Source organism: Plasmodium berghei (genome assembly GCF_900002375.2).
Source record: "Plasmodium berghei ANKA genome assembly, chromosome: 9".
Classification (NCBI taxonomy): domain Eukaryota; phylum Apicomplexa; class Aconoidasida; order Haemosporida; family Plasmodiidae; genus Plasmodium; species Plasmodium berghei.
The window spans coordinates 1505696-1530582 of NC_036167.2; the positions used below are offsets into that span (position 1 = coordinate 1505696).

At 20.8% G+C, this 24887-nt stretch overlaps 7 protein-coding genes across 7 annotated transcripts; 3 read left to right on the forward strand and 4 right to left on the reverse strand.

Moving 5' to 3' along the window:
• Window positions 1–229: 229 nt before the first annotated feature.
• Window positions 230–3222, forward strand: PBANKA_0941700 (WD repeat-containing protein WRAP73, putative; the record flags this gene model as incomplete). Its single annotated transcript, XM_034565032.1, has 12 exons — window positions 230–565; window positions 823–1156; window positions 1380–1444; window positions 1556–1636; window positions 1758–1813; window positions 1966–2015; window positions 2156–2199; window positions 2317–2425; window positions 2590–2707; window positions 2810–2886; window positions 2972–3033; window positions 3181–3222. 12 exons carry the CDS (start codon window positions 230–232, stop codon window positions 3220–3222), a joined length of 1374 nt encoding a protein of 457 aa, XP_034421769.1.
• Window positions 3223–4495: 1273 nt separating this feature from the next.
• On the reverse strand, window positions 4496–4852 carry PBANKA_0941800 (histone H2B, putative; the record flags this gene model as incomplete). Its single annotated transcript, XM_034565033.1, has 1 exon — window positions 4496–4852. The coding sequence occupies one exon, from the start codon at window positions 4850–4852 to the stop codon at window positions 4496–4498; it is 357 nt and encodes a 118-aa protein (XP_034421770.1).
• Window positions 4853–7923: 3071 nt separating this feature from the next.
• PBANKA_0941900 (histone H4, putative) lies at window positions 7924–8235 on the forward strand (the record flags this gene model as incomplete). The annotated part of the gene is made up of 1 exon (XM_034565034.1): window positions 7924–8235. The coding sequence occupies one exon, from the start codon at window positions 7924–7926 to the stop codon at window positions 8233–8235; it is 312 nt and encodes a 103-aa protein (XP_034421771.1).
• A 1491-nt stretch (window positions 8236–9726) lies between these two features.
• Window positions 9727–13077, reverse strand: PBANKA_0942000 (calcium/calmodulin-dependent protein kinase, putative; the record flags this gene model as incomplete). Its single annotated transcript, XM_034565035.1, has 1 exon — window positions 9727–13077. One exon carries the CDS (start codon window positions 13075–13077, stop codon window positions 9727–9729), a length of 3351 nt encoding a protein of 1116 aa, XP_034421772.1.
• A 3998-nt stretch (window positions 13078–17075) lies between these two features.
• PBANKA_0942100 (metabolite/drug transporter, putative) lies at window positions 17076–19283 on the reverse strand (the record flags this gene model as incomplete). The annotated part of the gene is made up of 9 exons (XM_034565036.1): window positions 17076–17149; window positions 17259–17309; window positions 17422–17481; window positions 17580–17656; window positions 17766–17828; window positions 17936–18005; window positions 18116–18229; window positions 18316–18648; window positions 18872–19283. The coding sequence occupies 9 exons, from the start codon at window positions 19281–19283 to the stop codon at window positions 17076–17078; spliced, it is 1254 nt and encodes a 417-aa protein (XP_034421773.1).
• A 1520-nt stretch (window positions 19284–20803) lies between these two features.
• On the forward strand, window positions 20804–21925 carry PBANKA_0942200 (DNA-directed RNA polymerase III subunit RPC8, putative; the record flags this gene model as incomplete). The annotated part of the gene is made up of 6 exons (XM_034565037.1): window positions 20804–20914; window positions 21044–21227; window positions 21354–21417; window positions 21568–21671; window positions 21757–21806; window positions 21878–21925. 6 exons carry the CDS (start codon window positions 20804–20806, stop codon window positions 21923–21925), a joined length of 561 nt encoding a protein of 186 aa, XP_034421774.1.
• A 353-nt stretch (window positions 21926–22278) lies between these two features.
• Window positions 22279–23988, reverse strand: PBANKA_0942300 (radial spoke head protein, putative; the record flags this gene model as incomplete). The annotated part of the gene is made up of 1 exon (XM_034565038.1): window positions 22279–23988. The coding sequence occupies one exon, from the start codon at window positions 23986–23988 to the stop codon at window positions 22279–22281; it is 1710 nt and encodes a 569-aa protein (XP_034421775.1).
• Window positions 23989–24887: the final 899 nt, after the last annotated feature.

The following is a 24887-nucleotide window of genomic DNA, read 5'->3' on the forward strand; positions in this document are numbered from 1 at the left end:
TTGTGCAATTTTTCACATGTCTCGCTATATGGAAAAAATTGGCATAAATAAAATCATATATTAAACAAAATATTGTAGAAAACGACCTGAGCATGTTAATATAAAAAAGGGACACAAAAAAAAAATATTTATATTACCAAAACAGCCATAATATTTTTATTGTAATTGATATATTGTTTAGTACCATCATTTGTTACTCATTGTTTCTTTTTGGTAGTTCAATTCTATAATGATGAAATTAGCTAAAGTTGAATATTGTAATTTGTGTTTTTTTTCAAAAAATGGCCTTTTCTTATTATACGTTGTTGATAATAAAATATTTTTAATGGAAATTGAACATTTGAGCATAAACAAGATTTATGTAACGAGTTACAAAATTGATCATATAGAGTTCTCAAGTGACAATGTTCATTTTTTAGTTTTAATGAAAGATAAAGGTTGTATTGTTGTCTACTCATTTTATGATGATGATATTATTTATAAAATTGAAGATCATTTCCAAAAGTATACACATTCTTTTTTTATTAACAAATATAACTATATATGTGTTTTAAAATATGAACAAGTAATAAAAAAAAGCATTATATATGCATGTACATATAATACTATGTATGTGTGTGATTTTTCAAGAATAATTTCTTCATATTTTTAAAATATATGATAATTATGGTTTAATAGTTTTGTATAGTGGTGTTTTGTCGGTCTTATTTGTGCTGAACCATTTTTCTGTTATACATAAAGAAATATATGTCTATAAAAATATGAATGTATTTTTAATATGCACATAAAAAAAATAACCATTTACATTTTTTTTATGCACAGAAATATATAAGCATATATGACGCAAATAAAGAAGAAATGTGCTTACTAAATGTTAAAGATGCGAAATTGAAAAAAAAAACATATTGTTTAAATGACGATGAAACTATGTTTGCATGCATAACTGAAAATAATAAGAAAAATAAAATTTGTTTGATATCATTTCCCAATTGTATATTTATAAACATTATACAATGTATCAATTACGAGCCTAATTGTATTTTTTTTTCCAAAACGAATAATATTATAATTCATAGTGAAAAAGGCAAATCATTGCACATGTATAAAATAGATGGAGAGTTATTATATGTCTATAGTTATTTATCGCAATTGCCATGTAAATAAATTTAAGAAAAGAAGTGTATATATATAAATATGTATGTATTTATTTGTGATGTGTGGATTTGTAAATGGATATGTACTTACTATGAGGCACAACCATGTTTATTTTAGTGTAACATTTTTGATATATTTAAATATTTAACTGTTTGTTTGTTTATTATCTTAATATTTGTGCGGAATTAAAATAATCTCATATTTTCATTGTCTTAAAAAAATAGGCATAAACGTATTGTCGAAAAGTGACCATAGAAATGTTTTGCTTCTTGGAATGGAAAATGATGAAGTAAGGAAATGGGGAAACAAATAAAGCAATGAGATGTAAAAAATAAATGTAAAAATGAAATGTAAAGGAATGAAATATAAAATTGAAATGTGGAATTATCTTCATTTTTAGGTCAAAGTCTTAAGTTCCGAAAATTTAAAAGAAATAAAAATTTTATTATTAGAGGATACAATTACCATGGATGAAAATCTAGTATGATAATTTACTTGTGAACTAAACAAATTAATATATATTTCTATAACATTTAATGAAATGCTTAGACTAAAAATAAATAAAAAATATACTTTTTTTTCTATTTTCCACACATTTACAGAAAATATATAAAGAAAATATCTCTAAAAAAAATATACCAAATTTTGTATTATCAAAGTAATTAAATTTATATACTTTTTAAAAAATAAAAATACTTTCCTTACAACACTACATATAGAAATATTTATAGATCGGAAATTATATGGTTATAATTTAATAGTTAAATTGATAATATTGTTTGCATAAATATAATTTTTTTGTATTAATAGCACAAATTATGATAAAGAAGGGGACGACAATTTTTCTTTTTACACTAACAGTATATCCAATAAAAAATAGACAAAAGAAGGAAACACTAAGCAAAAATAAAATTTATTTATATATTTGATAATATACCATTTTTTAATGATTTTTTTTAATATTATTTTTATTTAATTACAATGTAACCATAAAAAATAGTATCAGAAGGGATACATGGAAAATATAAATTAAAATGTGAAACAGTATGATGAAAAACTAGACTCATTTTATTATATTTACCTCATTAGTATAAAACTGGATAAGAATAGGTGGTTATTTGAGATTAAGATTGAATTAATGTTATTTATATTTTTTCATAGACAAAAATAAATGATACTACAAAAAATATAAAGATTGATATGACAACAAAAATCGGGATAACATTTTTATGTATCAGCATGTGCGGATGTTATTTAGCCATTGTAAGCGGTATGACTAAACTATCTAAATATAAACATTATCACATAATTATGATCATGTAATTATTATCATATAATTATGGGTTTGGTTGTGTTATAATAAAATTATAAATATAACAATAAAGAGATATAAATTAAATTAAAGTGCGGTGATAAAATTATATACTTTTTCAGAAAGCTACAATAATGTCGTAAGGATTTATTATTCTGAAAACTTTTCTTGCATAGTTATATTACAACACCAAAAAAAAATAACGAATATACGGTGGGGCAATATATTATACAAACCAAGGTTAAAACAAATTATTTATTTATTTAGTGAAACTGAATAATATATATATGTAGATTTTATTTTTTTTATATTAACATAATAATACTGTTAATAATTTCGTAGGCTTTTAATCACAACAAATACACCTTACTTATTTGTATGGATGCCTAATGATAGTACAGTTATTCAAATGCCAAATGGTATACGAAAAGAATATTGTGTTTTAAAAATAAAATATGATTTCTTTCTTTATTTTCAATTTTTGTGTTTATGTGTTATTGATAGGGTTTATATGCAAAGATGCTCAAATGAGTTTTGATGGTGTTGCCCTTTTAGCAAAAAGCCAGGTAAATATAAAAAGTGAAAACTAAAGAGACTATATATATATGTGTGCATATAAAATAAAGATATACGCCATATTTTTCCTTAGTTTTAATGTCAATTAATTGTAAACACAATGGGTATTGATAATCATTTACTGATTTTCCTCTCAGACCAAATTGGCTTTATTTCATAACAAAAGAAAGTCATTATAAAGATAAGAATGTTACTATTATTAAGATGGACATAAATAAAAATAAGGTAAAATATAATATACTAATTTTTAAGCATTTTAATGAACTAATATATAACAAATATTTGTATTATTGCATTATTTAGATTAAAATATAATTACATTTTTTTCTTTTTACGAAAATAAAATGATTTTCGCTTATTGTGAACTTTTAATATGATGGTGAAATAATCGAATTTATTAACTGTGATTATATTAAAACTTTTTAATTTTTGTAAAAAAATAAACCATATATAACATGTTAAAATGAGAAAAAAATGCTAAAGCAATATTCTGTCCAATTAATAATAAAATGAATATTGTCATTGGAAAGTAACCAAAAATATTTATTGACTTTTTAAATGAGCAATGTATATTATTGTAATATGGGAAAAGCTTTTATTCCTTAAACAACATTTATAAAAAACTTAATAGTATGATAAAGTTTAATGTGTAAAAAAAAAAAAAAATTGTGCACACATACATAGAGAAGGAAAAAACATATAATGGCTTCTAGTGAAGCCTTCAAAAAAATACTATTAAAATATCATTATAGCCATATATACAAATATGTATATATAAGCAATGTAAATGAGCATGTAATAGTTAAATGTATATAAAAATACATTTAATTTTAACATATTATATTTTTAATGTTTTAAAATATAGAAAACAAAATATTTGAATTTTTTTATTAAACACTAAAATAATTGTATATTTTTGTAATTCTTGTCATAAAACATTGGCGCATCATAATATAGATATTATATATATAAATATACTTATTGTAATTGTTGATATTTGTATGGTGTTTTTTTCTTTATATATATATTTAATTTTATAGCATATGTTATAGTTGATTATATAAATAACATTTCGTAATACATATATATGATATGCTAATATAAAGTGATTTACCTTATATATTATGTATAAAAAATGAAAGAAAATAAATTTATAAAAATAAAAAAAATATATATTATTACCATATAAATATGATAAACAATATTGTTATTTCTTTTAAATTTATTATTATTTTCTTATTTTTTTAAACATTTCTTTAGTGTGGAAAATATTACTAATCTTTCATTTCTTTTGTTAATGTGATTTCACTTTTTTTTTCTCTTTTTATATAATTCTTTTTGTCATACATGTACGTGTTAATGTAATACATTAACATGTCAGATGTTTTCGCGTCATTTTTTGTGTGCATTTTTTTTTCCGAAATATGGTCATGTAAATCTGTTTAACAAAATTTATTTGGAGGTAAATTTTGTAACAGCTTTGGTTCCTTCAGATACGGCGTGTTTTGCTAATTCTCCTGGTAATACTAATCTTATAGCAGTTTGGATTTCACGAGATGATAATGTATCTCTTTTGGTATATTTACATAATCTTGATGCTTCAGTTGCGATTTTTTCGAAGGTATCAACAAGGAAGGAATTCATGATGTTCATGGATTTCCTTGAAATACCAGTGTCTGGGTGGACTTGTTTCAAAACTTTAAATATGTAAAGTCCATAGCTGTCATATCTTGACTTTTTTCTTTTTTTCTTTCCATCAGTAGCACCATTGGTTGCTTTTTTTTCTTTAGCTGGCTTTTTGGATACCATTTTGATATAATTTAATGAGATAAAGAGTTATTTGTAAAAAAAGAAAAATATGTTATAAAAGAAATAAAAAAAAGTGAATAAAAACTTTACGTAAAGAAATTACTTATTTAAAAAATAATATAATATATTTCTGTAATATAAAAATCCTTAAAATATTATATTTTATTTTTAAAATATATTTTTATCGTATATTTTGTTTATTTATTTTTTTTTTTTTTTTTTGCAATGCATTAATATTATATTATGTGCATAATGTTTGCAAAAAAAAAAATACGGATTTTTAATTCATTTTATATGTACACATAAAAATACGTTAATATTATTATGCTCTTTTTTTTTTTTTTAACGATATTTTTATATGCACATGCAGAAAAAAAAATTGGTCGCTGCATATTTTCGCTATATATGTTTTTTTTTTTTGATAATACTATTAAAAAATGTGAATGCATATTGGCAAATAAATATTTCTGAATTATTTTATGAAATATCCATTTTTTGTGTGCATGTAATTATATGCTGAAATTTGTTATGGACGAGAAAAATATCAATGATTATATTGCGTGTACATACGTATGCATTATATTTTTCATTATTTATTTCAGCAATGAGTTTTTTGTTCAAATTAATACATCGTAACAAAAAATTCACAGTGTATATTGCAAACACCCCTTGAAAATCAAACTCAGATAACATATTTAATTTATTTTTTATATCATTTTTTGTTTTTATACGATCAATAAATTCAGATATACATTTTACACACTGATATATTAAATTCTGCTGCATATTGAAAATATATCATTGATTTTTTTATTGATTTTTCGGCAATTTCGGTATTTATTATTTTTAAAAATAAGTAAAAGATAGATGCGTTAAACTTTTATGAGGTGTGTGATCGTTAAAAAGGATTGGATTCGATAGTAAGCAATTAATGTGATAAAAAAAACTTGTATAATAATTTTATTCGTAGTAAGTTATGTATAGTTAAGAGTGAAATATAATCATTAAACAATTTTTGGCAATTATGATATTATTAATTATTAAGTAATATTTTAGTGAATATTTAATTATAAGAATTTTAAAAAGGTGAAAAACGCATATGTATACTTTATCACTAATTCATTTTTTTTTAATATTTGTTTTTGGATAAGTGGTAAATATGGATTACTTCATTTTGTATTCTCAAAAAGTACACACACATTTGTAATTTCAACAATTAGACTTTGGTTTTTTAATGAAAATAGTAATTAGGTGGGATGATATAAATTTTTTTTGTTTGTTTTTTTCAAAAAACACATAAGGATTGATTTATATAAAAAAAACGTTTTAAACATTTTCAAGGTTGAAAGAAAATATTTTAGCTATAAATATAATGTATTATTTGTATGGCCTTTAAAAAAGACGAAATAATTAGAATTCAAAGTATATGTGTATATATGAATTCCTATATTGTTAAAATTGTATTATTAGTCATTTATTTGTTTCGCTATTGTAAATATTACAAAATAATAATTAAATAAAAACAAAATGTCTAATGGTATGGAGTTTATAAAAGGGTATTATAATTTTCGAAAAGGAAACATATTGTATGTGTGTGTATAATTAGTTCTTTTTTATAAATGTTGAATTAATTTTGTAGAAAAATAATATATAATGTTAATTATAGCCATAATAATATCATATTGAATGTTTTTTTTTAAGAACTAGCCAAATGTAATAAAAAAATGGGAACAGCCATAATTTGTGCATAATATTATGGAAAACTTATGATTATAAAACCATGTTTGTATAATACAATATGATAACAATTTTAGTAAAATATGAAAATGAATTGGTTCGCTATTGTTTCGCAATTTTATTTTCCAATAAGTTAAAAGTTTTTTTTTGTGTGTAAATGTTTTAAATGACGGTTTATTTATGTTATTTCCTTTGAGTATGACGCCTTTGCATATTTTTGTTTAAATGTGAGAAATAAAATTGATAATATTACAATAAATTATGCAAAAAAAGCTACTCTAAAAGACATGTGAATATGATAGTGAATAATTTTTTTGATAAAAAAATTAGCGAAATAAAAGAAACTGTGCATTTATTAAATTAATTATAAAGTAAAAATTAATATATTATATATATGATTATAACAATGTGCAATTTATTACACTAATAGTGAGTATAATATATTGATATGGATGGGAAATATTTACATTATGCACATAGCATTATATGATTAGCAAATAAATGGATGATGTATTTTATTGAAGAATGTGTAAGTTGCTATGATCATTTTTTTAGTTTTTATTCTCATTTTACAAAAAAAAACGGATATGCATAGTATTAAATATATATATATATCTGATTATTATATTTTTTTTTAATTATTTCGGAATTTTCAAAAGTGATGAAATGCATAAATTCGCATAAACGCATACGAAATAAAAAAAAAAACACACCATATATGTATGATTATAAATAATTTTTTTTTTTGGCAATATACATTCAGGGGGTCCTTGATTTGCAATATTTAATAAAAATCGCAAATTGCATTTTTATTAATATGCTCCCTTCAAATAGGAAAAAAAATAATATTTTTTTTTTTTAAAAGCACGGAAAAAAATATATATATATAAACGTAACTATATTATATTAGACTCACGATAATTATGTACATATAAATACACGAAGATACATGAATAGTAAATTGCTACATGTATATATATAAAGCCATTTAAAATAAAATCGACTCAAAAATCAATCAAAAAAAAAAAAAAAAGGATAACCCACTAAAAAAATATTTATTTGCACTCCGATGAAAAAAAAAAAAATGAAATAAAAATTTAAATTAAAAAGAAAAAAAATAAATTAAAATAATAAATTTATTTTTTCCAAAAAAAATAATTTGTCGAAAAAATTGAAAAAAAAATATATATATATATATGTATACAAAATTAATATAAAATACCAAAATAAAAAATATAACAATAATTTTCGTGTTATTATTCAATATTATTATATTTTTTTTTTAAATTAAAATTTTCCTTTTATTTTAACTTTTAATTATATATTAAGCGAAAATGTCAGGACGAGGAAAAGGAGGAAAAGGTTTGGGAAAGGGAGGAGCAAAGAGACATAGAAAAATATTAAGAGATAACATTCAAGGAATTACAAAACCAGCAATAAGACGTTTAGCAAGAAGAGGTGGTGTTAAACGTATTTCTGGTTTAATATATGAAGAAATAAGAGGGGTATTAAAAGTTTTTTTAGAAAATGTCATTAAAGATTCTATTATGTATACTGAGCATGCCAAAAGAAAAACAGTCACAGCAATGGACATTGTTTACTCATTAAAAAGACAAGGAAGAACTTTATATGGTTTTGGTGGTTAAATGTAATAAAAAAAATATTCCCAAATATATCCCATTAATATTAAGAGATTGAAAAAAAAAATATGTATATTTAACATTTTTTAATGTTTATATATATACGTAATGTAGTATTGAATAAGACATGTTATATTGGTATTATTAATTGATATAATAAAAATACTTATATTATATCATTAAATACTTAAATTTAAATAAAGCGAATATAATGAAAAGGAATAAAAGAAAAAAAAAGGAAAAAATAATTTTTCTTTTTTTGTTTTAGTTTTTTTATCCACATTATATTATAAAGTTATATTTTACATTTTTTATGAAAATAATATAATTTTTTTTTTAGGCTTCACTAGAAGCCATTATATATTTTTCCCTTTTGTATATGTGATATATTTTTTTTTTTTTATAACTTTTGATTTAAAAATAGTTTTTTTCAACTTTGAAATGTAGTGGTTAAATTCGTGATTTTATAATAAGTATTTGAAAGGAGCATATGTTTTGGGTATTTTTAAGGTCCAATAAATTAATTAATGAATTAATATGCAGAGGTTTTTGTATATTAGTAGTTGGTAGGTTGTATTTGTCTTTAAATATGTGGAAATGTGTATGTAAATAATTATTTCGTTGATTTATGCGCAAGTATATATAAGTATGTTTTTTCCATTTTAATAAAAGAGTGAGATTTTATTTATTTATGTTTGTGCAGGGTATACTACATATTTTTATTTTTAAAAAAGGAAAGGATTTGTAAACATTATTTATACAACGATTTTTGAGGCAATGAAAAGGATGGGTATTTTTTTTTTCTTTTTTTTCGTGTATTATGAAGAGGGATATATAAAATGGGGTAGGAAAAAATAGGAACATAACAATGGGGAAAAGGAAAAATGATTTTTTATTTGAAATATAGTTCGTGTTTAAACAAATCGAAAAATATAAGAATATTCCCAAAAAATTGTAAAAATATGCCTAATTAAAAGGGAAGGAGGTGTATATGCATAGGAGATAAACAAAATATACAAAAGATGAATGTATAGTGTATTTTAAATAAAAAAATGGAGATCATGTTTTTTCTCTGCATTATAAAAATAAAATTGTTAAATAAGATAAAACAAATAATTAAAAGGAAAATATAGCTCAAACGACAAAAAAATGGGAAAAAAATAAAATAGCATTGTTTTAAATGACATACCTTTTGTTAGCATTTAAAACTGGATACATAATGATCTATATATATATGTACATAAATTAGTGTAAATTTTTATTATACTCATTATTTATGTGTTTGTGTGTAAAAAAAAAGTAATATAAAAATTAGATTTTATTAAAATATATTCCTTTTCATATATCAATAGTATAGAAAAGAAAAAAAATATTTTATAAGACTGGGTTTAACATTCTTGATAATAAAAAATAATAATAGTAATGGGTTTTTTAAAACTATAAGATATGCATATATGAATTCTCGATTTAGGTTTCCGTTTCCGTTTTTGTTTTTTTTTAAGGTGTTTTATTTGTAGACATATTTAATGAGTTTAATTTTTGTGATGATATTTGATTAGTATTTATTGTGTTAATAATATATGAAGGATAATTATTAATATTTTTTTTTAATTTGTTTTGTGTATATATATAACAATAATTATTATTTGTAATATCATGTTGTGGATAAATGTTATTATTTTTTGGGAGTATAAAATAATTATATGATTCATTGTTTGTTAATAAGTTGTCTAAAATAAAGTTATTTTTATCCACAATATCATTATTATAAGTATTTATTTGATTGAAACAATTTAAATTATTTGGAGAAGGCAAAAGGGTATTATTTGGTATATTTTTATAAAAATTATTATATTTATTATTAATAAAAGTTTTATTGTTAGTATGAAATAAATTATTTGTATTATATTTAGAAGGGTGGTTACAATATATCGAAGAATAATTAAATTTATTTATTGTTGGATTGTCTAAGTAACCATATTTATTAGTTCTACAATTATGTATTGGACAAAATATGTATTTATCTCCCTCATTTGCATTATCAAATATATCATTATTATTTTGAGGAAATGCGGAATAAAATATATGAAAAAAATTTTGATCTGTGACATTATAAGGTATTGGAAGTGAATTATTATCATTTTGAAAATTTATTTTTGTATATATATTTTGCATATATTGCTGGTTTATTTTATTTTTTTCTATATTTTCTATATTTTCTATATTTTCTACATTTTCTATATTTTCTATGTTTTCTATGTTTTCTATGGTTTCTGTAGTTTCTGTGGTTTCTATACTTTCTGGTATATACAAAATGTCAGACCTATTTTGTGGATTTTGAATTATGTCATTATATTTGTTAATTACTTGACTGTTGGTCAATGTTTTCACAATGTGATCAGTTATATGTGTTGTATTTATTTCTTGTTTTATTTCTTGGTTTGTTTTAATTGAATATAATGAAGTGGTTAAATTTGAGACTTTAAAATTTGATGGAATATCTTGAGTTTGTGATATTTTTGAATTAGGAATATTAATGTTTGGATTATGATTATTAACAGTTTCTTGACATTCATATTTGATTTCATTGTTATTTATATGAGGATTAGAAGGAATATGTGTACATATATGATTTGAGTAACCTGTATATGTAAAGGGTATTGTATTATTATTTATATTTATGGATGAAAACTTATATAAATTTTTTTTTTTTTTTTCTATTATATTTTCAAATAAATGTATAAAATGTTTATATCCATTTGAACTTTTATAATAAATATTGTTAGAATAATTTTGTTTAAAATTGCATTTATTTATATATGTATTGCCATTTTGAATTTTGAAGGGTGCATTGTGTAATAATATATTTTTATTTTTTTCTTGAATAATGTCTGGATAGGAAGCTTTTACAGTTTTTGATATATACGTAGTATTATTTAAATTATAATGAGAATTTTCTGGGTCTATCATATTATTTTTGCAGATTAATAAATTTGGATAGGAATTTTGAAAAGTATTTTTATTATTATAAAATATTTGGTTTATTGGTTTAGATGTGTATATTTGTGATTCTTTGTTTTCTTTTTTCTTTTTTGAGGAATTTAATATTTCTAAATTATGGTAAATGAACAAACTGTTTGATATTTCGGATTGATTATTATGATGTAAATTAATTGAAGGTACAGTGTTATTTATATCATATTGAATTGGCATTATATATTCAAGAGGTATATTGTATTGATTTTCTTTGTTAAAAATTGATTGTGGAACAACATCAGACATTGAATATGTAACTTTGTTGAAATAAAAAGAAGGTTGTAAAATATGATTATAATTATTTTGAATATGAACAATTGGATATTTATTATATTTATAAATTTTATTAGAATAAAATGATAATGTATTATATGAGTTATTATGTTTATAAGAATTAGTTATGTATATTTTTTTTGAAATATTATAAAATCTTAACCATGGATGATAAGAAGCAATGATTGTATTTTTAATTCTTTTTTTTGGATCGAATTGTAAAAATTGTTGACATAAATCTTTAGCTAATGGGTAATTATTAAAAGATAATAAATTAAAATTTATTCCTTTTTTTTCTTTTTTTATTAATATATCTTTTGTATTTCTATAATTAATCATAAAACACATGGGAAGTGGTGTAACCCCTGTGATAAGTATGTACAAAATGATTCCTATAGACCATATGTCTGATGATATAGAATAATTTAATCCTTTTATAATTTCAGGGGCTATATAACCATATGTTCCAACTAGTTTGATATGTTTTGATTTGTTTAGAAATGCATTATTTATATCTTTACTATTTTGTATTGTCTTTATATTTGTTAGATTCACATGTTTGCAATTATAGATGCTGGTTGGAAATAAATTAAAACGGGTTTGAGGTTTTATAAACTGGCAAGTATCATAATCTATTAGTACTAGTTCATAATTATATTCATAATTTTTATCTTTTCTTTTTTGATTTCGAAACATTAAATTTTCAGGTTTTATGTCTCTATGAATAATATTGTGATAATGCAAATAATTAACAGCTTGTAATATTTGCATTAATATATATTTACATACATTTTCTTTTACTTTTTTTTTATATACTAAAAATGTAAACAACTCTTTTCCTCTTAATTTTTCCATAATTAAATAAAAATTCTTTCCATCATCATATATATCATATAGCTTCATTAAATTTTTATGTTGATTAATTGACAAAATATATTCTATCATATTTTCCCATGTTTCTCCAAATGCTGTTAGTGTTTTTTTTTTATTTATAATTTTGATAATTTTTTCAGTGTTATTTTGTTTATCAATAACATTTAGTAGAACAGCTCGATCAAATGGTAATTCAAATTCCTTTAAAGACTTTTTAGTTACTTTTACATAATATTCATAAAGATTAAATTTGTTAGAATTATATTTTTGTCTTTTTTTTTTATATTGATTTTTATTTGAATTATTTGTGTTTGTAGTATCATATTTTGTGTCTGATTCATAAGTTTTTTTTCTTTTTTTTGAAGGTGTAATGATATTTATATTTTTAAATTGTTTTATTTCAATTTTTTCCTCTTTTTTTCCACAAATTTGATGTGTATTATCTTTATTTATTTCTGTTTTATTATTATTTTTATTGTTTTTTTTTTCATCATATTTATTTATAACATTTTCAAATAAGTGTTTGTAATTTTTTAATAAAAATTCTTCACATATAGGTAAGAAATTTTTTATTATAAAATAGTCTTCTATTTTTTCATTAATGAGTTTTTTAATTTTTTTATTTTTTTTTCCAATATTATAATTTTTTTCAATATTATTCAACATCTTGTATATTCAAATATATATTTGATATACTATATAGTGCATATTACAAAATAATTTTTAGAAATAAATATATTTTTTCTTTTTATATTTGTTTAATATAAAATAATTCTAATATTTTGTTATTAATTTTGATTATGAATAATAGCAAAATATATTTTTATACAATTATTCCAATTTTGTGATAATACTATCTTTAATGGATATATATATATATATATATACATGTACATATGTATGTATAGTTTTCACATACTGAAAATGTTTGTTTTATTATTTTTGGTAATAAAATTATAATTTATTTCATATTTATTACTTTATAAAAAAATTAAAGATGCAGAGAATTAATAAAACAGATATGCATGCACATATAGACATGGCTTTTTCTGGATAGCCTTTTTTTGAATGGTATACTATTTATAAAATGTATTTTTTTCTTAATTGTCTTTTTCTTAGAATATAAATTGAAATATTATATTTACTAAAATTGGAAAGATGTATATAGATATACATGAATAATAATAATAAAACAAATAACAGATTTTTTAGATAAAAAAATATAAATTGTGATTATATATATGTATAAAAAATGTCTAAAATATGTACAAAAATTAAAGGAAAGTTATTTAAAAGGAAAGATAAAGCTGTTTAAACTAAAATATGAATATAATACTTAACATATCTAAATATGTTTTAAAGCCTGTCTAATGTTTACACGCATATATGTATGTATATATACATTAATTTAATGTCTACATTTTTTTTTGGAGAAATTTTCACAAACATATTTTAAAAACATGGATGAAATATTAAAATAGAAATATAGAAAAAGAATAAACGTGACAATGCATGCATATATGATTTATGTATTTTGTATGCATGTGTTCAGGCAAATACTTGATGTATAAAAAAATATTTATTCGATAAAAAATGTAATAAAATTAAAAAATTAATTATTTATGAATATATTAAAATATGATATATAATTTATTAAAATAATATTTTAAAAAAAGGATTATCAAAACATATTTAAATTTATTATATATTAAAAAAAAAAAAAAAATTATTCTAATCCTATATTTTATGCTTTATCCAAGCGCGCAATTAAATAGCAATATAAATATGTATACATATTTGTGAAAAAAAAAAATATTATGTATAGATTATATTATTATAGTATGTAAAAATGAAATATAGGGAAACGAATAGAATAAACTTTAGAAAGGATAGACATAACATTGTTGGATTTAAATATTATAATTTTGTCAATTAAAAAATTTATGAAAATAAATATATGGGGTTATGAAATGTCTTAAGATTCAAAATATAACACATAAAAATTTGTGTTAAAATATAGTTATGTAAAAGACGAACTGATGTAGGAATAAAATGACGTGCATATATTATGAAATACAAATATAATTAATTTTTATTTTATAAATAATGTTTTTATTAACAAAATAAAAATAAAAGAATAAGTGAAAACTGTTTCTAGATTTGTTATATTTGTATGAGAGGTAAAAATGGAAAAAAAAAAGGTTATGCAAAGCTATTACAACAATATATAAATATATTTACTATCTGTATATTTATTTATAAATTTTATATACAATACTAAGTATACTTTATAAAATATAGAAATGAAAAGTAGACAAAAATGCATAAAATAAAGCTCATATAATATGGAATAAATATACAAGGCATTTAGAAAAATATAGGCATGAATATATGATAAAAATAATAGTAATAAAATGAATATAAATGATATATCCTTATGTGCATGTTACATATATTATTGATATTCATAAATGCAGTAAATAAATGTGCAATGATATTGTAAATATCCATGATTTTGAAATTGTAACATTAATTTATTTGGGGGAGGTGAGCTATTTATGAATTATAAAAAAATTAAAGATTAAATGGCTAATATAAATTTAAAAATATAAAAAAAAAAAACCATAAATAGAATATTTATCATTGCACACATGGAAACATTATATATATTATGTGGTAAAGAGTCATAGCATATAATTGAGCTGCTAGGATGTACATATAAAATACTTATAATTAGAAAAAAAATAAATGGGTATATTGCTTTGTATTAATTTTTGATTCAGAAGTTATATTTTTTTAATTGTCATTTATTCTGTAGACACGACTAAATTATGGGGTGATAATAAAAAACAGGAAACAAAAAACAGGAAATAAAAAACAGGAAATAAAAAAATGTGTATAATTATGGACACATAAAGGAAAATTGGCTGCACCTATTTTCACAAATTATTTTATTACTATTATTTATATTAATTTTTTTAAATTCTGGGAATTATTTATTTTGAATTTAAAAGAAACAAAAATTCCAAAGGTGTGCTTTGAAAATGTTACTTTGATCCTACTTTTTTTTCGAAAGTTATTTGTGCAGGGGGTATGGTACCATTTCCCCATTTTGCACTTAAAAAAATGCTACCATAATATATTAAAAATAATGACCAATCAGGGACTTTATAATATGATTTATATAAGTTTAAGGATAAGAATGATTTATTTCACATTTAACGAAAAATATAATTAAAAAAAAAGAAACAATAGGAAAATTTAATAAAAAAAATATGGTTGTATTTTGGTTATATATAGCATAAATTGTATTCCGATTTATGGAATAAAATAAAAACGCACGAAAATGGAATGAAAAAATGACGATCACCAAAATGATGCATAGAAAAAAAAAGAAATAGCGATAAATTAATATTTTTTGATTTTGATAAAAAAAAATATGAACATATCTATATTTTTGCTTATAGACACCCAAAAAATATTGCTTGTTCATAATTTTTATAAAGATTAAATTTAGGTATAAATAATAATTTATATAATAGTATTAAAATTAAAAGAGAAACAAAGACACTAAAATATTTAAAAAATAATTCTGATACTAGTATTACTTATGTATTTACCATTTTGTTATACATAAATATAATATTTATTCATAAATATATGATTGTAATTATAATGGTGATATAATAGGATTGTGATAAAATGAGTTTATTTTGTGTGCAAATGGATTAATACCATATTGTTTTAAAAAAATAATTTAAAATAGGAAAATACTATTAAATGAAATATATATTTAATATATTCTTTATATATTTTGTTCCTTTATTTTATTAATATAAATATTTTTAGAATAAAACAATTAATATCACACATAAAATAGTGATGTTGTCTACTTTTATTAGGTTATTATTTTTTTTTATTTATTTATTTATTTATTTATTATATATTTTGTTAATTAAAGGTTATGGTTATAGAGATATTGTAAGGTGTAGAAATAGAAAGATGCCACCACTTGTATAAAATATATTATTTTCTTTTTTTTTTTTGAGGAAATTTTGATATCTCATTTTTGATATCATAATTTTTGTTTTTAAAAAACAAAACAATTAAATTTGTTCAGATATAAAAATGTATTGTATGCTTTTTATAAAAAATGATGGAATAGAAAGAATAAAAAAAATTAAAAATAATTAGCCATTAAAAAATTTTGAATAATAATTATGAAAAAAAACTAGTAGACATAATAAGAAATAAAAAAATGTAGCATTTTAAAATTAAAAATAAGAAGTGCATAGTATTAAATATTATGAACTTTAAATGTTAATTATTTGTGAAAATAGAGAAATTAAAAAAAAGAGGACATTTAAATATATGAATGCTTTAGATATCAGTATATATATTTTCATTATGACAATAAAAGTTTTTACCCATGCATATATAAATGGGTGTATATTTAAAAGATACATTTGTTTAACATACTATAAAAAACAAATTAAAAAGTCTAACAATTTTCATATTAGCAAACAAATTTTATGAATAAATAAGATCATGTTTTTTTGAATAGGTTTTTAGCTTAATTTTATGGTCGCGACATATCTGAATTTGTTTGTTTATTTGTTTCAAATAAAAATGTGATGCTTTTGTTTCATTTATGTTCGATTATTTTATGCTGTTTCCTTAATTGGGACAAGCCATAAAAGTGGGGAATATATTATTAGTGATAATAAATAGAAATATGCTGAAATGTAAAAAAAAAAAAAATTATATATAAAAAATATGATGATAAATTTGTAAATTTGAAGAAATAATCAATTAAGGTAGTATAAAATTGAGATTAAAATTATTACTCGTTATTTTAAATGTGTTTCTGTATGATGATATATCGGATAACCAACCTCCTGAAAGTTAAAATTATATGATTGATAAAATATTTAATAAAAATAAAAATAGTAAACTATCAAAATGGTAAATATGCAATATAGTATAAATTTAGTTATATATATTTTTTACCGAAATATGCACTAATAGACCATACTAAGTAATATAAACTTTGTATACCCATCCACCTTCCTAAAAAAAGTTGAAAAGTAAAAATAAAGATATACATGCAAATATTATAAAATAAAACTAATGAAAAGTCGAATGGTCTATTTGTTTATTAAACAAACCTGTATGCCTATTAGTATCAATGAAATCGTAGAGAATACTTTTATCGATTGAATTTGTGCAATTTTGAAACACGCTCCTATAAAAATAAAAGTCATATTAATAATAACCGTGAATAATATTTTATTATATGCATCCCATTATACACTTAGAAAAATAAAATAAAATAAAATAGCATGTGTAATTACCTAAAAACATGAACTTTGAGAACATCTTGGTAATTTTGTATATGGAGTAGAGAACAAAGCAATCTGATTAAAATAAAAATATATGGATGGATAAATATATTTGATGAAATAATAGAATATTATAATTTGTGAATACTGAATTATTTTATTTAATTTTTTGAAATAATTACATAAAACCAATAGTTGTGAAAAATAGAGAAACTTGTGCTCTTCCTAATGATTTTGATAATTTTTGGGAAACTAAAAACGGGAGAAAACAATATAGGAATGTGATAAATAAAGATATTAATAAGGATAATAAAATAATGTTTTATAGTGTATATAAAAATTATGATTTAGTTTAAACTTACGATAAGTAAAAAATGTTAAGAGAAGGGGGATGAGAATATTGAGAACACACATTAAAATGGGGGATACTTTATACTCGGATTTTAAAAATAATGAAAAGTATTTAAACGTCATTCCTGTAATGAAAATAGAAAATATAAAGAAAATGTAACAAAATATTCATGCACACATACATAGATATATTTTTAATGCAAAATAGTACCTGCGCCTGCCAAAGTAATAATATGTGATACAAAAACAATATAAGGGACGTGATTTGATTTCAACCACAGTAAATTAGGTTTTTCATTTTGCTTGGTTATCAAACTTATTTCTTCTGATTTTGGTAATGTATTAATAGTATTATTCTTCCAAAGAAAACTTATAATTGTTTGAGGAAGAATTGTTAATATAGAAAATTGAAATATGATAAAAATATTTGTAATATTCCATTTATCGTTATACAAATAAAATAAAATCAGACAAAAAAATGGTCCTAGCATTGTTGCAACTGTGCTAATGAGTTTTTGGTAGGTAAAAATTATACTCTTTTTGCCTGTATGTGGAATAAAATATGGAATGAATATTTCCATATTTGTATGATTTGTTAATATAAATACTCTAAAATATATGAACATGTTAATATAAAACAACAGATATTTGGTAGAGTATCCAAAATTAATGTAAGCAATATGACTGTACATGTAATTCTGCAAAAAATAAATAATATTATACGAAAATAATATAATATATTATAAACTAGTGTGAATTATTTTTACCCTTTTCTATGCTTTCTATAAAAATGGACTCGGTTATTACATGAGAAGATTCTTGCAACATTTTTGAAATCGCAGTTATAAGAATTATTAAATTTAAGTTATTTGTTCTGATGAACATATAATGAATAATATTAACTAATAGATATGATATCGATATAAATTGTAAAACTTTAATTCTGTTTTTTTTATGTTTATCACAATAATATCCAATTAAAGGGGATATAACTAAACATACCGATGAGTTAATTATTGATAACAAACCAATTATTTTATTTTTTTTAAATTTTAAAAATATATAGTGATCATGTAGAAAGGTATTTCTCATTGAATAATTAATCCGGTCAAAAAATTGATGAAAAAACATCAATATAATATTTATGTGCCATTTTTGTTCCTCCATCCATTTTTTCATTTTTAACTCATTATTTATATTTATTATTTTTTTGTTTATTAAAAAATTTGGTTAAATAAGCTACGCTATTTTATTTAAAAAAAATCAAAAATAGTAATAGCATGAACAAATAATAATAATTTAAAAATAACGTTGCTTATCTCTTGTGTTACATGTGTATGTTTAAATACGTCTTCAAAATATTATCAAATTTATAAAAAAGAAAGAAAATTTTCTTCAGCTGTTCAAAAATTATGGCAAATATCTCACTTCCTTTGGTCTAAAAAGAATGGAAAATATAATTTAAGACAATAATATGGGGGTATATATATATATATATATATATACATACGTGTGTATGAATGTAGTATGAATATGTGTGTGTATAGTACTAACTATATATTTGAAGGGGAGAACACATACAATTTACTAATTACAACCCTGATAACAATAAAAAGTATGTTGTATTTATTAAAGTAATTATTTAGATATAGGTGTAAATCATAGATACACAATATTTATAATAAATAAGGCATAAATGGAAATATGACATATTTTCATTTTGTTAATAAAACATGAATACGCATATAAAATGATAAGTTTTCTCTTTTTTATGCACTATAATATAATTACCGTATCATTTTTTGGAGCTAGGATTAATCAAATATATTGTTGTTACTTTTTATAAGTAAAAATTAGTAAAAAATATATTGATAAAATATATATAAGAAATTGAAATTAAAAAAATATATTTTTTATGATAAATAACAAAATAAGAAAAATGTAGGCAGAATAGTAGCAGTGGGAAATACGAATTATGATAAATACATTAGCTATATTTTATATATGAGTTTGTTTGAGGGAATGTAATATATTTATTTCCTAAAAATTGTAAACATGCTTTTATTAAAAGTATACAAAATAATTTTAAAAGAAAAAAAAATTTAAGTATAAAAATCATGAAAAAATGTATAAAAATAATAATAAAACTAAATAGAAAATATTGATAAAATAATTACTTTCTTTATACATAAATATGCACAAAAGAGAAACACAGTGAATCATTAACAGCCACTTGTAGATATAAAATTATACGTCGCTCTCTTTATATTTATATAAGCAATACGAATAATTATGGGAAAAAAACACCTGGGAACAAATAAAAAAAATATCTAAATATTACAATAAAAACATTTTTAGCGTGTGAACGTGAATTTTTATTGTTTAAAATAAATAAAAAAAGAAATGAAATATGTATAGCAAAATAGATATTTAAAAAGTGATAATCCAAATAATGTGATGAAAATCGAAAAGATAAAATTTTAAAATGTTCAGATTAATCTTATTTTTGTAGAATAGTTGTTTTTTTCATTCTTCTTCATAGCCCCTTTCCTTTTATGTATGAGTTCAATTGTATATATGTGTTAGGGATATTACATACATAGCCATTTATAAATAAGATATAAATTAAAAAAAAATAAAAATATATTCATCTTTGCACATATATATATCTACATATATTCTTTTTCTCGCCATATAGAATGTTTTCTCTTGTCCGTATAGAAGACGTTATAAGCATTGAAGCCCATTTTAGTAATAATGAGATAAAAAATATTATAGAATTTTTATTAAGAACAAAATATGTAGATAAGGTATAACATTTTGCTTGCATACTACATAAATGATAAAAGAAAGTTATGCACACGAATATATATGTTATATATATAGGTGCGTATGATTTTTTTTAATTTATTGATTTTGAATTAATTTTTTTTTAACAGGTGGTGCAAAATGCTGGATTGTGTGTTGGGTTATATGATATATTGGAAATAAAAAATAAAGAAATATTAAAAGGATGCGGAACAATCAGACTAAATGTGATTTTTCGTTTAGTTTTTTTCCACCCATATGAAAACGAAATTATAGAAGGTTATGTAAAATCTTCAGATCACAAGGGTATTATAGGTTACAATTAAAATTTTATTTTATATTTTTTTATATTTTTTTTAAAATAAGACAAATATAAGCATGTAATATTATTTATTTATTACTATACTTGGACTGTTGTTATTTATATTTTTATCTATATAGTTAGTTTGGGCTTTTTCGAAAATATAAGAGTTAATCGAGCATATTTAAAGGAACCAAAGGCATTGTAAGCTAGCTAGCTATTTTTTTTTAATAATTTTTTTTTTTTTTTTAAATTATAAAGGAATTATAATTTGGGGTTGAATTCCTGGTGTTTCAGTTGCATTAGATTATTTTGCTATTTTTATTTATCTTAATTTTTTAAAAACATTTTCAGTGATGATGAGAAAAATGAATGGTATTGGGCATACGAGGGTATTAAATGTTTTTATACAAAAAATGAGCCAATAAGAATAAGAATTTTAGAGACATATTTTAGTGGTACATAAGAAAAATCATTATAAAGCATCATATTTTATTTATCTGATTTGTATGTTTCCAAATATTTTTTTTTTATTTATATTAGACCCTAACGAGCTTAATGAGGATGAATCAATACCGTCTATGTCAATAACAGTAAGTCTAAAGGAATTAATTTTGTGTGTGCAAATATAGTAATTTGTTGTCATATTTTTTTTTTTTTTAAGGGGAGTGTGCAACAAGATGGGTTAGGGCTTGTAAAATGGTGGAATTAGTCTTTGTTTTTGAGAGTTAAACTTTATGAGGATTTAATTTTTTGTTTATATTTAATCAGATATGTATATATACATTTTTTTCTTACTTTGAACATCATTAATTTGATGACAAGTTTTTCCGTGAATTTCATTTATATTTGACAAAATTTTAAACTTAGTAAAAAAAAATATTTTGTATAATATTTTGCAAAATAAGGATAAATAAAAATAATTTTAAAGTAAGAAATATATATGAGTATGAAAATAAAATAAAAAGTTATGAAAGAAGATATTAATAGGACAAATAGTAGAGTTGATGTATGATAATATTTCTAATAAGTTGTAAAAAAAAAAATATAATTTTAATAATAATTTTATTCTATTTGATCTTGTTCGGATAATTCACTATTATCTGAATATATTTTGTCTGGTTGATAAGTATGTATAAAAGCATGTTTTGATTTAATACCAGTTCCTATATAAAAATTAAAATATTGTTTATTATAGTATATTGTAAAAGCACCGTAAAATACAAAATTGTAAATTATAATTATATCATAGTGATTATTGTTTATTCCATATGAATATCCATAATTAAGATGCTTAATTTTCCATGTATATATATTTGTTTGGTTATTTTTTTGTGATTTAATTTTTCTAAGTATTTTTAAAGGAGGTGATTGTTTAATTAAATTTAAAAGTTGTTTATAATTTTTATCATCTTTTTCTTTTTTTGATTTAATTTTTGGATACATGATATGTCCATTTTGCAAAAAATGATGTCTAGAATATACCCAATTCGTGATATTTGAAAGTAGATTTATATCATATTCAAATTTATAATTTATAATAGGATCCGAATTATTATCGTCATTCTTACTTTCTTCTGATTCATCAGTGGCAACACTAGATTGAGTATTTTCTTTATGAATTTCGTTTTCTTCGTTGTCTGTTTGTTCAATTTTTTCTGTATTTTCTTGTGTTTTAAGAATAAAATAATTTTTTGGTGATATACATGTATAAGATGAAATGATTGAAATAAGGGCTCTTAAGTAATGTTTTTCTTTTATTTGAATATTTGGGAAAGATGTAATAATATGATTAATATTTCCAGTTAGCATTTTGTTAGTTTTGCTCGTTTTTTCTATATATTCTGGAGTAGTTGGTTTTAACAAAATCCATTTATCAGTACCATTAATTGAAACCCAATAAACATATTTATTTATTTTTTTATTAAAATTTTGATATTCTTCTTTTGTGTATAAATATGTTACATTGTTTGTATTCATATTATTTTTTTCTGATTTATTTGGGCCTTTTTGGTCATCACTATTATAACTTTCTGAAGTGTTTGAAGTGGTTGATATAGTAGACAAATTTGAATTTGTTGATTCATTTGAGCTGACTGAGTCAGGCGATTTTTTAGAACTTGTAGAACTTTGGCTGTTTTTTTTTTTTTTTTTTTTATTAAAAGTAGATAAAGGTTTTTTATAATTTTTAAGTTGTCCTTCTAAAATATAGTAATCGTTATTTATTCCTTTTAGGATTCCCCAAAAGTTTAAAGATATTAATGAATTTTTATTTTTTTTTAGAATATTTTTTATAGAATTTTCGATATAAAATATTAGACTGGTATTTATTTGATAACCAGCCCATTTTATTAATTCTATTTGATGAAATAAATTTATTGAAAATGGCAATTTTGTTGGTTTAATATTTATGTTTTCTTCACTGTATTTTTCTGTGTATTTTATTTCCCCAATTATTTTCTTTATCTTTTCCATCCATTCATTTTTTTGTTTTATATAACCGTTTAATATATAATTGTCTAATGTAGAATTCGTTTGGTCGATTTCTTTTAATGTGGTTTTTGAGTTTCCATTATTATTTTTATAAATATATTTTTTATTTTCTTTTACTTGTGTTGATATTATTTCAAAATTGTCATAACATTTATCTGGTTTTTCTAAAATTATATAATTAATTAAATCGCAAATATGTTCATACACAGATTGGCCATTCTCGTTTTTCTTTTTTAGATAATCTTTAGCGTTGTTCAAAGATATCGCTAAATTATTTTCCATTTCGCTTAATCATAATTTTTGTTTTCGAGAAGGGTTGTTTTGAATTGGGTTTATTTTAGCTATATGTCTGTCTATAATAAGTTTACTTACTTTTCAGCTCAATAAGAAGTGGAAAATATACCCAAAATATGAGCCATAAATATATTATTCAGATAAATGTATTTTAAACAGGTGAAATAGGAATGAAAAGTCGAAAGGTAAGTATATGAAAATAATGATTATTTAACTTTGAAACGGAAAAAATAAAAAATGCAAAAAAATATATTATTAAAATAATGGAAAAAAAACTTAGAGAAAAAGGTGCATAATAAAAAAGAGAAAATTAATATTCATTTCTATTTAGTATTTTTACATTGAAAAAATTCAAATTTTAAGTTTAAATAATATATATATACATAGGCATATTATGAAGAATAAATGGTGTTTTTTTTTTTTTTTTTTTTTTTTTACGATATATCGGAGAAATTATAGGCTGAATAAAATTCATGAATCATGGATATATAAAAATATAAGAAATAAAAATCTTTAATAGATTTCCTAAATTGGAGAAAAATAATTCCCGATGTATACACACGAGTATGTTATTTAATTTAAAATATAAACTAGAATTATAATAATATCATAAATATGAGAGTATAGTATTATTCGAGTAAATTCCTTATATATGTATGTCTAAAATTAGAGGAAAATATATGTGTATATTATTTTTTTTTGTGTGTCTTATTCATGAAAGTACATAAGAGTATAGTATATAGTTTCGTAAATTATATAAAAATATATATTTTTTATTATTTAAATGTTATATTAAATAAATTGATAATGAGGAATAAAAATATGAATAAAATGAATTAAGCATTGTATAAAAATGTGAGTATAAAATTTTATATATTTATAAAGAT